General features: G+C 33.7%; 2 protein-coding genes across 2 annotated transcripts; one reads left to right on the top strand and one right to left on the bottom strand.

Annotated features, from left to right (window-relative positions):
* Positions 1–7,232: 7,232 nt before the first annotated feature.
* Positions 7,233–10,382, top strand: LOC121247731 (auxin-responsive protein IAA27-like). Its single transcript, XM_041146152.1, has 5 exons — positions 7,233–8,190; positions 8,630–8,859; positions 9,410–9,551; positions 9,824–9,885; positions 10,048–10,382. The coding sequence occupies exons 1-5, from the start codon at positions 7,616–7,618 to the stop codon at positions 10,053–10,055; spliced, it is 1,017 nt and encodes a 338-aa protein (XP_041002086.1). The 5' UTR covers positions 7,233–7,615; the 3' UTR covers positions 10,056–10,382.
* A 226-nt stretch (positions 10,383–10,608) lies between these two features.
* LOC121247730 lies at positions 10,609–13,377 on the bottom strand. Its single transcript, XM_041146151.1, has 4 exons — positions 12,945–13,377; positions 11,563–12,007; positions 11,345–11,460; positions 10,609–11,172 (listed from the first exon to the last, which is right to left on the bottom strand). The coding sequence occupies exons 1-4, from the start codon at positions 13,276–13,278 to the stop codon at positions 10,757–10,759; spliced, it is 1,311 nt and encodes a 436-aa protein (XP_041002085.1). The 5' UTR covers positions 13,279–13,377; the 3' UTR covers positions 10,609–10,756.
* Positions 13,378–14,110: the final 733 nt, after the last annotated feature.

Here is a 14,110-nt window from a genome sequence, read left to right as displayed (position 1 = left end):
TCAACGAAGCATTAATGAATTAAGAGCATGAAAGATTGCATTCACACCGTGACTCGTGTAATGTGTTGTACATGCATGGAATATTTTTCTTCGATCCTGTAATATTGGATCTCCCTTGCACATGGTGGATCGACCACATTAGATGATCATGACCAAATTAATATATAGAGTCTATTAATTATCTTTCAACAAAAAATCATACTTCATTGGCCCTCCAGTCTCTAGAAATGGCTGTGTTTGGTTGGTAAGCATACTCACACTATATATCAATATGTGATTTTATATTTTTGACCTCCTGTTTAAATATATATATTTTATGTATTTAAATATAAATATAAAAATGACAAATTATATATTATTACGTAGTGTAGGGAATTAAGATGATAAGCATAATTTTTTTTTTTTTTTTAAAAAGGCGGAACTATATATTTGAACACTCTATAAATGAGATACATGCAGCATGTCAAGTGTACATTGAAACACAAGGGAATTTTACAGTCCACAAATTAATCTGTGGACTGTGGATGATATGATCATATGATGGCCATATATATATATATATATATATTCGATCGATGATCATGACCAAGCAAATTAGGTCATTGTACGTAGAAATGTTTGCAAAACGGATCGGGATATTATTGAGGAGCAAGCAACTCTATATAAGGCATGTGATAAAGATGATCAGTATATTTATGTGACAAGAAAAGAACAATTAAAGAGACCAGATTTTTTGTGTAATAACGAGACGACAGCAGTAGGCCCCATCCCCAAGATTTAAGGAAAAAAGAAGTTTCGGCCTCAAGTTTGGACGATATATATGAATTTCTATCCTTGCGTTGGATTAATGGGCCCCCACTCAAATAGTGTGCATCATATAATTTTTTTTTTTTTTTTTTTGGTGAGTGTAGTTTTGGCCATGTTACCCTTAGTTTCAATTTGTTGGTAGATAGAAAAATTTTGATTTCTAAAGAAATTTTATAGAGAAAAAATATGTAAATTTCATTTTTTAAATTACTCAACACATTTAGGTGCAGTTTGAATGATGAGATGAGATGAGATGAAATAAGATGATTTTAGATGAAAATTGAAAGTTGAATAAAATTTTATTAGAATATTATTTTTTAATATTATTATTATTTTAGAATTTGAAAAAATTAAATTGTTTATTATATTTTGTATGAAAATTTAAAAAAATTGTAATGATGAGATGAAATGAAATGAAATATTTTTCCTATCAAACGGGACCTTAAAACATGAAAAGATATGAAGTCTTCTTTAGTAACTCATTTTATCCAAATTTTGCGCACATCTCATTCAATATTATTTTTTGTTTTGGAATATGTATATATGCTTAATTTTGCACTTCTTAATTAAAAATTACCCGAATTTTTTGTACTTGTAAATCTTGAAAAAACATAGTTTTTTCTTCGTCTTAAATTTTGCCTTCTTTTTTTCCCATATTTTTTTTCCAAGATTAACAAAATGGTATTTATTAATGCTTCTCATTGGCCCAACTTCATAGTCAAATAAAACAACTTGGAAAATATTCACGTTTTGATAGCGATCCAAATGCAATCCCTTCCTTTAATTGTCTTCTGTCAAAGACTCGAATATCTAGATACTGATGATGATGACGACGACCATGATGATACCTTGTATCCATCATTGTGGATTATCCCTAATAGAGAGTTGATTAATCCTACAAACATTCCATCAATTTGGTGCATAGGTAACTAAATTTCACTGTGCTGCATGCATGGAACTGCATGCTTTATATATTATTAAAAAAACAATTTATATTTCTAATAATAATATATTTTAAATTATTCGGATAAGACAAATATCCAAGCAGTAGTTTTGGACGGAGGGACCAGACTTTTCTTGTTCCGACTCACTTTTCTAATAATATATCCATCGCCTAATTAACTAAGCCATTTAACTATTATGAAAATGATAATGCCCATAATTTTATTTCCTTATTTTGATCTTTATGTATTTATTTATTTATTTTTGCTTAATAAATAAAAAAATATCTACTAGTGTATTAGTGTATTTTTTATTTTTTAAAATATTTAAAAATATATATATATAAAAAAAAAAGGTGACATTTGGCCCAGGAGCACGCTCCATTGAACGTTGGGTGGCGTATATAGTTGCAGCCCCTTAACTATTAATAACCTCTCTCCTCAAGCAAATGAATGATGCGGTTTGAATAGTGAGTTAAGATGAAATGTATGTTAAATAAAATATTATTTTTATATTATTTTTTAATATTATTATTAGTTTAAGATGAGATGAGATAAGATAAAATATTTCTTATATTCAAACTGAGGAGTGAACTTGATGATTGAATTCTAAGTTTATTGATATTATGAGAAATTATTATTTTTCTTAAAAAGTTTAAACTAATAAAAAATATAAATTTAATTATTTATATTATATTTTTAACAAACTAGAGTTACATACAAGATACAAGCATGCTTTTCAAGGAATTATTATTATTTTTTTTTTTGACACGCCTATATCGTGCCAAGAAAATGCCACGATGATGCTTATCATGGTATTCTATTTTCTCAAAAAGTGGGACGATAAATATGGATTAAATAGTGTCATGAACAGTAACTCAAATATGAGTAGTTCGTGCTTTTGCCCGTGAATCAGATGGTTTTCGTATCATTTCGCTTTCTCAATTAGTGATCGTGACCTTACTTTATTCTTTGTGGATCCGACAGCATTCCGTACGTGGAGATCATACGCGGTGTGCGCACTTTTAAAATAGTAGAAAAAACGTTTTCTTTTTCAAAAGAGGTTGATTAGAGTTCAACAAAAAGCTTATTACATCTTTGGAAAATTTAGTTTTATTAAAAAGTCTTTTCTTTTTCTTTTAATTTATTTGAGTATAGGTAGCAAGGTTCGTTTTCACCATCATGATTCGATTTCTACATGCCTTTCATTATTCATAACCGCTTTAGACAGGTGAATCAAGGGGATTTTATCGGAAACCACTAATCAAATGACATATCAGCTGAGTACGTGAGACTAGACTAAAGCTGGCCACACCTTTGAAATATCTATACCCTTTTCAGAAACCTAGCTGCGCGGAACAGATTCATCTCTTACCCTTTACATAGAGTCCTGTTATGCATCAGTTGCACTCTCCGCATATCTTATATGATATTTTTTATTTTTTTTTATACTCAACATATTAGGTGTGAATTTTCATTTACATAAACCCAGCCACACGATTTGCACAAGAACTAGCCGCAAGCCGTACCGGTGGAGGAGCAACACTTCTGGCTAACGCAGACCGGTGCTCGCTCCCACAGTTTGCATACCGACGTCTGAAGTCGCACCCTTGTAATCAAAGATATAATCTTTCACATAAACAATAGAATTTGAAGCAAAAATTTTAATCAACCACATAATCTTATATAAATTTAAGCATTGGCGTAAAAACTTATAGTTTTCATTTTTTTTGATCGGTGCAGAAGGAAATCAGTGATTCAAGTATCGCTTGCAGTGAAAAAAAACCTTGCGGCCAAAGTTTTTCATTCCCTAGAATAGCAGCTCTTGATAATTGCAAGTTGATCATTTTCCCTAGCAGTTGTTTAAAACGTATTTGAGTTTTCAAATTTTGAAGTCAATTGAATTGATGGTGGGTTATCCAGATCCCAAGGCTTTCCAAAGAGTATTTCACTGTGTTTTCACTTATAATGGATCTTAAAAGAATATTCAGGCTACTTGTAGATATAATCAAATCCTGAGAAAATCGAGGATGGAGAGAGAGAGAGAGGGATTAAGTGATCGTGTTTTGACGTAGTCCAAAAAAAATCGTGTTTCGATTTTCAAATCTTGAAAAAATCGACGTAGTCTTCAAATTGTGTTTGGGTTCTGCAAATCAGAGAGAGAGGGGTTAGGGTTCGTGAAGGAGAGAGAGAGAGATCAACAATCACATGTGACCCCTGATAATTTTGTTTTTCCTTTGCAGCGCATCCCACCAACGTAAAGATACATCCCCTACGTGGCTCGCATTCGTTGGTTGTCGTTGCTCTCTAAACTACGGATAAACATTGATATTATAATGTCATTTGTATTAACGGTTCGATTTTTGACATATTGTTGAGCTGAACAGGTTTATTTCGATTTTATAATTGTGAAAACTGAACTAACCGACTCATCTAGAGAATTGAAACTTTCGATTTTTTTAATTTTAATTCTGTTTTACAGGTGTGATTCGATTTTGTTTTCATTTTTTTTGTTGGGCTAGTTGGTTTTTCTAATCCAAATAAATACTTTTGTTAACCCAAATATTGTTTTTAGCGTCCAAAACGTGCATATAATTAATTAATCAAACAAAAGCTAAAAACAAGTACTAGACAAAATGCACTAATTAGTTTAATTAAAACATGCATTTAGTAATGCCTAAACAAACTGATAAAAATTACACCTAACAACATTTCCAAGGACTAAAACTAAGAGTCTAAAACATGCGCGTAAAAAAATAATTAGCCAAAATGAACAAAATTTAAAAGAAATAAACAAAACAATTGCAAATGCATCAATCAAAATAAATGGTCCAACTCAAAAATATATATAAAAAAGTTACAGAATAACTGCTTAGCTTAAAGAAAAATTACAATTACATACGTTGAAATATTTGTATTTATATTTAAGATTAAATTTGTATTAAGGAATCATAAATAATAAAATTAAAATTTTAGGTTATATTAAATTTATATTATGTATAATATATACACATATAACATATAATATTAAAATTAAAAAAACTAAAAAAATATATATTTTTGTTCAGTTCGGTTCACTTTAGTTTTCAAATTATGAAAATTGATATTGGGCCGATTTTTAATCCGTTTCTTGGAAACAAAACCAAACAAATCGATCGGTCAATTTGGTTAAGTCGGTTGTTTGATTTTTTCTTTCAATCCTAATATATATTAGTCATACTTATATATGTATCATATTAAGATATTTACAATCATAAATTGTATAATCATCGCGTAATCGTTTTGAAAAAAGTAAATAAAATATGAAATTCACATGAAAAAATTTAATTTTTTTATAGTAAACTCTATTATTTTTCAAAATCGATTACGCGACGTTTATACACTTCATAATTATATATAAAATTACTCATTTTAAGAGGTTTTTGTTCGAAATTTAAAACCTAAAGTGGAATAATTTCAAAGATTCAAACACACAACGTACAATAAATTTTATCGCACTCACTTTATGCATCTTTTGATTATAAATTTAAGTTTTAGATTTGTTATATAAATTTTAAAAAATCCTAATTTTTCATTTATTTTGATTGGTGGATAATTTCTTAATTTATTGAAGAAAAATACTAGGTGAACCTATAAAAGTGACTTATTAAATTTTTATTTTACATAATAGTTAATGAAGTAAATATGAGTAAGTTGATTTTTTTTTTTAAATGTAATTAAAATAATTAAAGAAAAAAAAAACATTTACCGAATTCTTCTATCAAAGTCTCGGTCCTTTAGCGCGGTCTTTGATGAAACCTGAACGGAAGAAAAGATTAGAAATTTTTAAGACATAAAGAGCAGGAATGTCCATTAACCATAACCTTTGACTTCTATTTAAATAAGTTGGCTTCAATAATCATGTGTTCGGTAAGAACATGACATGACAACATGTGAGTGATCATGGCTATTTCACGCGAGTCAAACGGTTACGGGTTAACAGACTGCAACGGTCAACTCAACTTCAACGACAGAACGCCGTTGCGTGTCTTTTATGTTCCCCCAACTAACGCGAATGATGACGTGGAAGTATGTTGGCCGTCGGATCCTGTGCTCGTGAAAAAAACCGTCAGATTGGTCGCACGCGTTCCCACTTTTGGATTACACAATAATTACGATTGGATACGGGCGTGGTGAAAATGAAGATTCACCCGACAGGTCACACCACGACACAGTTAACATCTTAACGTCCTTTTTATTTTTTATTTTTTATGAATTTCATATTTATTTAATTTCTTTTGTCTACTTAGATATATACTCCTGATATAATATAATAATGTTAAAATTCTTCAAGGCACTGTAATTAAATATCATACAAGATTCTGATTTTTTGTAATTAATTACGTCAAATCAATTAACTGTTCATGAGTCACGCTCCAAGTCACGTTGAAGTCGGCCATGTCACTCGTATTATTATTATTGGAGCTTTAGGAGATGTTTTAATTAGTACATTGAACAAGAGCTCGACTTGCATTCAGAAGAAAAATTAAATAAGATTTAGCCTTCGTTTGTTTCATAAAATCATTTTAATTCATTTTAATTTATTATTATAATTTTTTTAAATTTTAATATAAAATATAATAAATAATTTAAATTTTTCAAATCTCAAAATAATAATAATATTAAAAAAATAATATTCTAATAATATTTTATCATCTCGACTCAATTCAATTTAATATCTAAATACAACCTAATTCAATCAATTCCGTCTGTTTATTTATATAGCATTATACTTTTAGTATTTTTTTACAAATATATATATATTTTTTTTAAAAGTTATCTAATTATTTGCCTAATTTTATTTTTATCCAAAAACTTTCTCCTTTTCAACAAATATCGAATTTTGTAGGGTTTTTATTAATGGTTTCTTTATTCCCGAAGTTCTATCTCTGTTTGATTCTTTTGTTTGTTCCACTTCTAAGAAAAATCTTCAAGGGGGATATGATCGCAGTTTAGAATTTTGTCCCCAGGTTGAAACTCAACTCACAGAAAAAAGAGAGACCATTTTCATGCAATTACTTTCTTGGTATGCTGGACCCTCTCTCCCTCTCTCCCTCTCCCCCTCACATTCTGTGCTAAAATTCACTTTTTGCTCCGACCATTGACCTTGTGGACTATGGTGTATTTTAGTGGCAGTGTCGGTACATGGGTACAAAATAAAATAACTAAGCTATATACTGTTCTGGTCCATTCTTTTTATTTTTAGTAATGATTTATGATTGTATAGGTGCGGTTTATTTATTTTGAAAAAGAGAAATTTATTATTAAAAAATGATTTTTTTTATATAAATTTTCAATTTATTCAAAATATTTTTTGTTTCCAACTGGTGAAGAAGGATTTGGTGAATCTTTAATTTCGGCTTTGTTTGTTCTCGAATAATCTGTCAAATTCATACCACATTCCTATAAAATTGGACACAATAATATTATTGGGCTGCACAGATTATGTGCTAGAATCGGCATTGCTCAGCTCACAGAGTTTGAAACTCATCACAGCATATTCCCCTACGCCAAAAAAGAAAATTTTGGAGATCTGAGAGAGATCAGATTTCGTTTCTATGGTATATAGAAAAAGCGGGTGAAAAAAAAAGGTTGCTACAGAAAGGCCTAAGAAGCTTCTTTTCTGCATAAAAAAAACCAGACCCGCAGGGCTAACCAGAGTGGTGTTCTAAACTTTTGTGCTCTCTCTCTCTCTCTCTCTCTCTCTCTCGTGTCTACAGTCTACCCTCTGTTCAGGTTATCAACCATATTATTCCTTCTCTTCATTCATATTCTTCCCAGCCTTTTCCTCGAGTTATACTTGTGTTTCTTTGAACTGTGTAACTTTCATGTCTATGCCACTGGAACATAATTATATACGCTTATCAGAGGCTTCTTCAATGGAAAGAAGCTCTGAAAAGCTTTCATCTTCCTCCTCTTCTACTCTCTCCACTGAGGTTGAGAAGAGCTCTACTCTCAACCTCAAGGAGACTGAACTCACACTTGGCTTGCCTGGGTCTGAGGTCCCAGAGAGAAAACCAGGACTGGGGGTCTCCCTTTTTGGTAAGGACTTGGAGGATAAGAATAATGGGTATTCTCTGAGCACTCTAAAAAACCCTGTGTCTGGGGCTAAGAGGGGTTTCTATGATGCCATTGATGGTTCTTCTGGGAAATGGGTTTTATCTATGTCTAATGGATCCAAGGTTGATTTGGGTAAAGGGGCTGTTTTGTTCTCTACTAGAAGTGGGAATAGTGGGAAGCCTCTTGCTGGTTTAGAGGGTAAGAATAATACCCAGCAGTCATGTCCGCTCGCAACACCAACCATGAAAGAGGCTAGTTCTGTTCCTCAATCTTCAAAGCCAGTTCAGGATAAGAAGCCTCAGATTCCTGTTGCAAATGAACATAGTAGTGCTCCTGCTGCAAAGTAAGCTCCCCATTCTTCGCGTTGTTAATCGTGTTTCTCGTTGTTAATTTGGTTATAGTTGTCGAAAAACCGATTGCTGAAAGTTTTGAGGAAAAGTTATAGAGCTGGGTTTTAGTTTTATGTTGTACTGGTCTTCCCAAAAGATGATTTCACATTTTTTTTCTGCCATTTAGTCTCCAGAATAGGTGCTTTGCATGGAAAGTTTTGTTCGGCTATATCATCTCTCAAAACAAATATTGAGGTTTTCTCAGAATGACAGACTTCTTGTGCGCTATTAATGCCTGCTCTTCCAATTATATTACGTTTATAACTTTTTTTGTTCTTTTATTGTATTAAATGCTAATCTATATGATGAGTTCTTAAACATTTACTACTTTATTTTAGAGAATATGTACTACTTGTTGAGCGTGAATCACGAAGCATAAAATTGTTGCAACAGATCACAGGTTGTAGGATGGCCCCCAATTCGTTCATTCAGAAAAAACAGCATGGCCTCCAATTTGACGAAAACTGCCGATGAGGCTGAAGGCAAAACTGGATTTGGATGCCTTTATGTAAAAGTTAGCATGGACGGTGCTCCATACCTAAGGAAGGTTGATCTCAAAACGTATAATAATTATATGGAACTGTCATCGGCTCTGGAGAAGATGTTTAGCTGCTTTACCATTGGTACTCTCTCTTTAGCCTGAAAGCAAAAGAACGTGCGACCTTAAAAATATACATAAAAGCCGTTCTTTGTTTTTAAAAAGTTAGTAAATGCATTTTCATATCTCCTCCAACATGGCCTACAACCCCTTTTTTTCAATGATGTGGAACATCAGCACGACCCTTTGTACCCGCTTCTGAAGAGTAAAATCCCAGATACTCGATTCCACCGGCTGGAACTTTATATCAAGTCATCGGGGGAAACTCAGGATTTCTAATAACCCCCTTTTGTCATACTAAGGACTGCAGCAAAGGAACTATTAATAATGACCTATAATAAAACTGAAGACAAAACCCTTGAAAGCTCTGCAGTTTTTATTGCCTATACATGTGATTTCCATTTTTTTAGGTGTGATCTTTCTGTTTGCGTGAGAGAGAGAGAGAGAGAGAGAGAGAGAGAGAGAGAGAAGACTGGTATTTGTATGTTATATTAGAAGAGTGTTTGCTCAAGATTGCATGATGGCATATTTATGCAGAAGGGTATTTATTCATATCTTGAATGACTGTGATCCAGGGCAGTGCAGTTCTCGTGGACTTCGAGGGCGGGATGGCCTAAACGAGAGTTGTTTGAGGGATCTTCTCCATGGCTCTGAATATGTGCTGACATATGAAGACAAGGATGGGGATTGGATGCTTGTTGGTGATGTCCCCTGGGAGTAAGTGCTATCCTCATATATGTGATTTCTTTTTCCTTCTAATTTTTTAAATATCTGTGATTTCAAAGGTTCAACTCAAAATCCTGCGTGATTTCCTAATTTGTTGTTGCAAACCATTGATTTTTCTACACCCGATGCGATCTGATTAACCATCACAGCTTGTGAATTAATTCCCTACTTTTCTATAAATATAGTCAACTTGCTGAATGTTTTGATCTGATTTCAGCCATGATTATAATCCCTTCTTAAAGTTACCTTGTTTGTTGCCACAGAATGTTCACCGACTCCTGTAGGAGGCTAAGGATCATGAAAGGCTCGGAGGCAATTGGGTTAGGTATGTTCTATTATGATTAATGCACTTAGCATGAGATGATTTGTCAGTTAATATAGGATGCTCCAACACAAGACTTTGTTTACGCATTGGGTACTCAATCCTCTATTATTAACAATGAACTTTAACTTCGATCTTTGTTCTTTTTCTCTATTCAAAATGAAGTCTGTTGAGAACGAACAAACAAGTCTGCCTGCTTGAAAGCCAGCGCGAAAGGGCATGGAGAAGTGCAAGAGTCTCGTAACTTATGTGTAAGTATCAGCAAGGGCAGAAAGGAGGTGTGCTGCTACCTGTGGCAATGAAAGCTCTGAATGAATTTTTAGTTTGGTATTCTGTTTTAAAATCATATATATGCATTTGAGATATTAGATTTACGTGTAAGCTGCTGGTAGAGTATATTTACTGGAGACATTCAGATTATTATATATTTTAAGTGGTATCTCTGCTTTGTATCTCTGAATTCCAATTGTTGTGTAAATGGATTGGTTGATGTTTGTAAATCTCTCTTTTTCTCTCCCCGAATTCTATTTTACAGAAGAATTACTATTCAGATAGTTCCTCACCATCTAAACACAATCTAATATAATAATACAACCTATCCATTTACAAACTATTCACATAATAGCTTACTATCTAAACGCAACCTAATACTCGAATTGGAGAGAAAAGACTGATGGCCAATTTACTCTATTATGCTTGTACCGAAAAAAGATTATCTTTGGTGACTACACAAAATATGTCGTCCCCCTGAGGGATGGATTCTCATAGTAAAGGTGGAAAACAGTCGACACAACAATAAGGAGAAAACTTACGTGCATGATATAAAATACCATGGAGGGTAAACAAGCGCATTCTCATCTACATAGATTTAAAACTATTGTTTTGATATCTGAACATAAACCATCTGAGTATATCCATTAAATGTAGAAGTCTCCAGCCTGGTTAGACCGAGCCGCTGGTACAAGCCATACCGACCATCTTCAACAAGAGGACTGGTTGCACGAGCCGGATCGTATCTTGTTTGATGAGTAAGAGAAGGTCCAGCAACCGGAGGGAGTTCCCAATAAACATCAAGAATTGATTCCAGAAAACGGCTGTTCTGAAAGTGTTCTGCATGGGAGATTGGCTGATTACTGTGGTTGAAGTTATCCCGCATATACCCTCTAACACCCCACCATGCTTCACCCGGCCCACAAAGCTCTTCTATATCCGTCCCTTTCTCCCAGAATTTCTTTCTTTTTGATCTAATCCGAGCTTCATCACTGTCTTTAAAACAGCTGTGGCCACCTCCTAAATCATTGAAATAAACTGACTTTATGAGTACTTCCAGAGGCAGGAAGCCAGCAACCATAAGGCTATAATCAACACAACAAAAGCAATGTGTACATCATGATACAAAAGCAAGAAGCTTATGTAGCGCAAATGGCCCAAGCAAACAAGAGCTAAAAGGGAGAGCAAGCACCTCTTATATAAGATTGATCACATATCTGCCTTAAGGAATAATGATCTCCAGTTCCAGTGTCATAGTTATCCTCAAAAACAAGATGTTGGAAGCCAACTTTAAGGGCCTGCTTTATTCTGCTTGTCAAAAACAAGATGTGGAAAAACAAATTACTCAATTCCACCGTAGGGCAGTAAACAAATGATGAGAAAACGTGTTAATTGGGATATAGTTATTACCTTTTCAATTCATTCTGATGGTCATCAAAAAATATAAGAACCCGATTCAGATCAGTAATCCCATGTTTCTTCATCACACTTCCCCAATCAACATTTCCAAAATCAACAAAGTCCTTTCCAGCAAAGTATGTGCAGTTTTCATCAACATAAGCAGGTCCCTTCTTGAGATACTTCTCGGGATGTCGGGGTGAAAGTGACACGATTGGGATGTCTGGCATTGCTTGCCGCAAAACCCAAGTGGAATGCCCCTTGAAAGCACCACTCTCAATCATTAAATCTGGCTTCAGCCATCGAGCAATGAACCATAGCCCAAAGCTGTGGTCAAAACCCATCCCATACATGTTGTTCTTAATTGGCCGAGCTTCATATATAGGCACGAACTCTTCCAAGCCATCAAGTAAATCCTTAGACGTCCATTCAACCGTTTTTCCATGTTTCGATCTGCCTTTTGCCAAGGATAAGAATATAAAAATCACACAATTCTGGATAATGTAACATAGTGATTTTAAATTCAAACCAACGAATGAAGCATAGATTTGTGCAAGGAAGTTGAGATACTCGGTAACATTTCCCACGCACAGTGAATACCACCTTTGCCAAATCCCTTTATATTTCATTTATCGACAAGAAAATTCAAACCAATGATTTCAACCTAAATTTAAGGATCCTGATAAACTTGTGCTCCTATGCACGCCATGACTCATGTTAGCAAAATCTCAGCCATATCCAATTATATGTATTGCCATAATCTTGCAGCAGCAGTATAAGGGACCAGATTACACTCATAGTCGGATCGTATCTGGTTTTACTTGTTGGAACTTGGACCACAACAACCAACATCTTATGATTGAAATTTTACCGACAAGAGACATGCTTCGCATCATGAACACGCAAGTACCCATATAGGTCAAATTCTAAATCCGACTCGCATTTTTATTTGGATTCCATTAAAGACCGCCACTTTCCACACCATTAAGCATTTTAGTAAGCATACACAGCGTCGTCGTCTTCCTTTGAAATTCGCTTATAAGAAAACTTCTCTCCCTATAAATGTTAAAACTTCAACTCCTTTATTTGTTTCCGGTCATCCGGAGCAAGCAAAGGCATTAAATTAACAAACTTAAACCTTTCCCCAAAAGCATTCTAGAAACTTCAAAGCTAGTTCAATTTTTTCACAATTCTTCCAAGTTCTTAGGTAACAAAAATTACTTATAACTAAAACCTCATTGTCATTTTTATCAGACACCAAACACTGGATCTGAAACTATAAATGCCCTTAATATATGAAATCTCGAACCAAAGATACGAGATTTGATATGAATATGGTGAACAAAATCGAAAAACTTTAAATGGATCGGATCCGAGTAATAAGAAAAGCTTACACCAGGGCACGCCGAGGGATCCGAAATCCGATTCGAGACCGTCTAACCCGAAGAAGCTGGAGCGGTAAACCGGGTCGTAGTAGGAGGAGACGCAAACGAAACTGTGGGAGTGGAAGAGTAGCAAGGAGAGGAGAGCGAGGAAGGCGAGGAATAGGAATGCGAGGCAGGGTCCGATGGGACCCATTCGAGTAAAGTAGTTAAAGGCCCGGGTCGTGAGCAGGAGTTGCTGCTTCTTGGTCTTAGACTCGTCTGTGGCGCCATCGTCGTTGTTTTCGGCTTCTTCGTCCCCGTGTGGCGGAGCGGCTCGGCGCAGGGAGAGGACCCGCTCCAGCATTTTCTTGGAATGGCCTGAGAGCTCTGTGAACTTCGTTAACTGTGCGGCGAATGGGGCAAATACTCCATTGTCATGGATTCATGGGCTCGCCCTGTTAATTGGATGATGGCACAAATGAATTTAAATATCCTGATTTTTTTAAAATGTTGATTTATTTCCCTAACAAAAGATCAATTCAAATTTTAATAAAAGTATATTTTGATTTTCTCTTGATATTAAATGTGAGATGTTGTGATGACTTATCAACATAATTCTTCTTAATAAATAAAAATAAAAAAAACTCATATTTTATACTCATATTTTAAACTCATAAAAAAAACTCATATTTTTTTAATATTCTTCATTGTTAAGAAAAAAAAAATTTATTAATAATCAATTTTTTAATCATTGAATAAAAATTAAAAAATAAAAAAAAATCAAATACATAAATGGTAAGATTAAGAAGACAAACTCATGAGGCCATGTAGCATTCTCCTTCTAATGACAAAGTCCGGCTTGTAGTTTAATTCGCAGTGTAGTAGTAGCTGCTATTTATGTTGGTAGATCTTCGTCCAAAGATTGATCTTTTAGGACGCTTTTTTAATTCAGTAGACTTTTACACCATGAATAAGGTTAGATACAGTTATGAATTGTATAAATATTACATTCTTTTTTAAAAAAATCACGTCTACTATTAAAAAATTAATTTTTTTATATAGATCCTATATTTACTAAATTTTTTTAAAATGAATGTGTATTATTTATGCATTTTATGACTGTAAATATTAATTCTATTAATATAGCACACACAATACATATGGCATAATTTGATTGGTAAGATTCGGATTTTAAA

This window comes from Juglans microcarpa x Juglans regia, chromosome 1S, assembly GCF_004785595.1.
Source record: "Juglans microcarpa x Juglans regia isolate MS1-56 chromosome 1S, Jm3101_v1.0, whole genome shotgun sequence".
NCBI classification, from domain to species: Eukaryota; Viridiplantae; Streptophyta; class Magnoliopsida; order Fagales; family Juglandaceae; genus Juglans; species Juglans microcarpa x Juglans regia.
The sequence above is the reverse complement of the archived record's forward strand: the minus strand, read 5'-3'. Positions and strand labels throughout refer to the sequence as shown.

What these genes read in the sequence shown, in the direction of transcription:
- LOC121247731 (XM_041146152.1), top strand. Translation starts at nt 7,616, where the DNA reads ATGTCTATGCCACTGGAACATAATTATATACGCTTATCAGAGGCTTCT. An exon ending in GTTTAGCTGCTTTACCATTG is followed by an intron (nt 8,860 to 9,409) that starts GTACTCTCTCTT and finishes ACTGTGATCCAG; the next exon opens with GGCAGTGCAGTTCTCGTGGA. An exon ending in GTTGGTGATGTCCCCTGGGA is followed by an intron (nt 9,552 to 9,823) that starts GTAAGTGCTATC and finishes TTGTTGCCACAG; the next exon opens with AATGTTCACCGACTCCTGTA.
- LOC121247730 (XM_041146151.1), bottom strand. Translation starts at nt 13,278, where the DNA reads ATGCTGGAGCGGGTCCTCTCCCTGCGCCGAGCCGCTCCGCCACACGGG. An exon ending in ATCCCTCGGCGTGCCCTGGT is followed by an intron (nt 12,008 to 12,944) that starts GTAAGCTTTTCT and finishes CCTTGGCAAAAG; the next exon opens with GCAGATCGAAACATGGAAAA. An exon ending in TGATCAATCTTATATAAGAG is followed by an intron (nt 11,173 to 11,344) that starts GTGCTTGCTCTC and finishes TCAATGATTTAG; the next exon opens with GAGGTGGCCACAGCTGTTTT.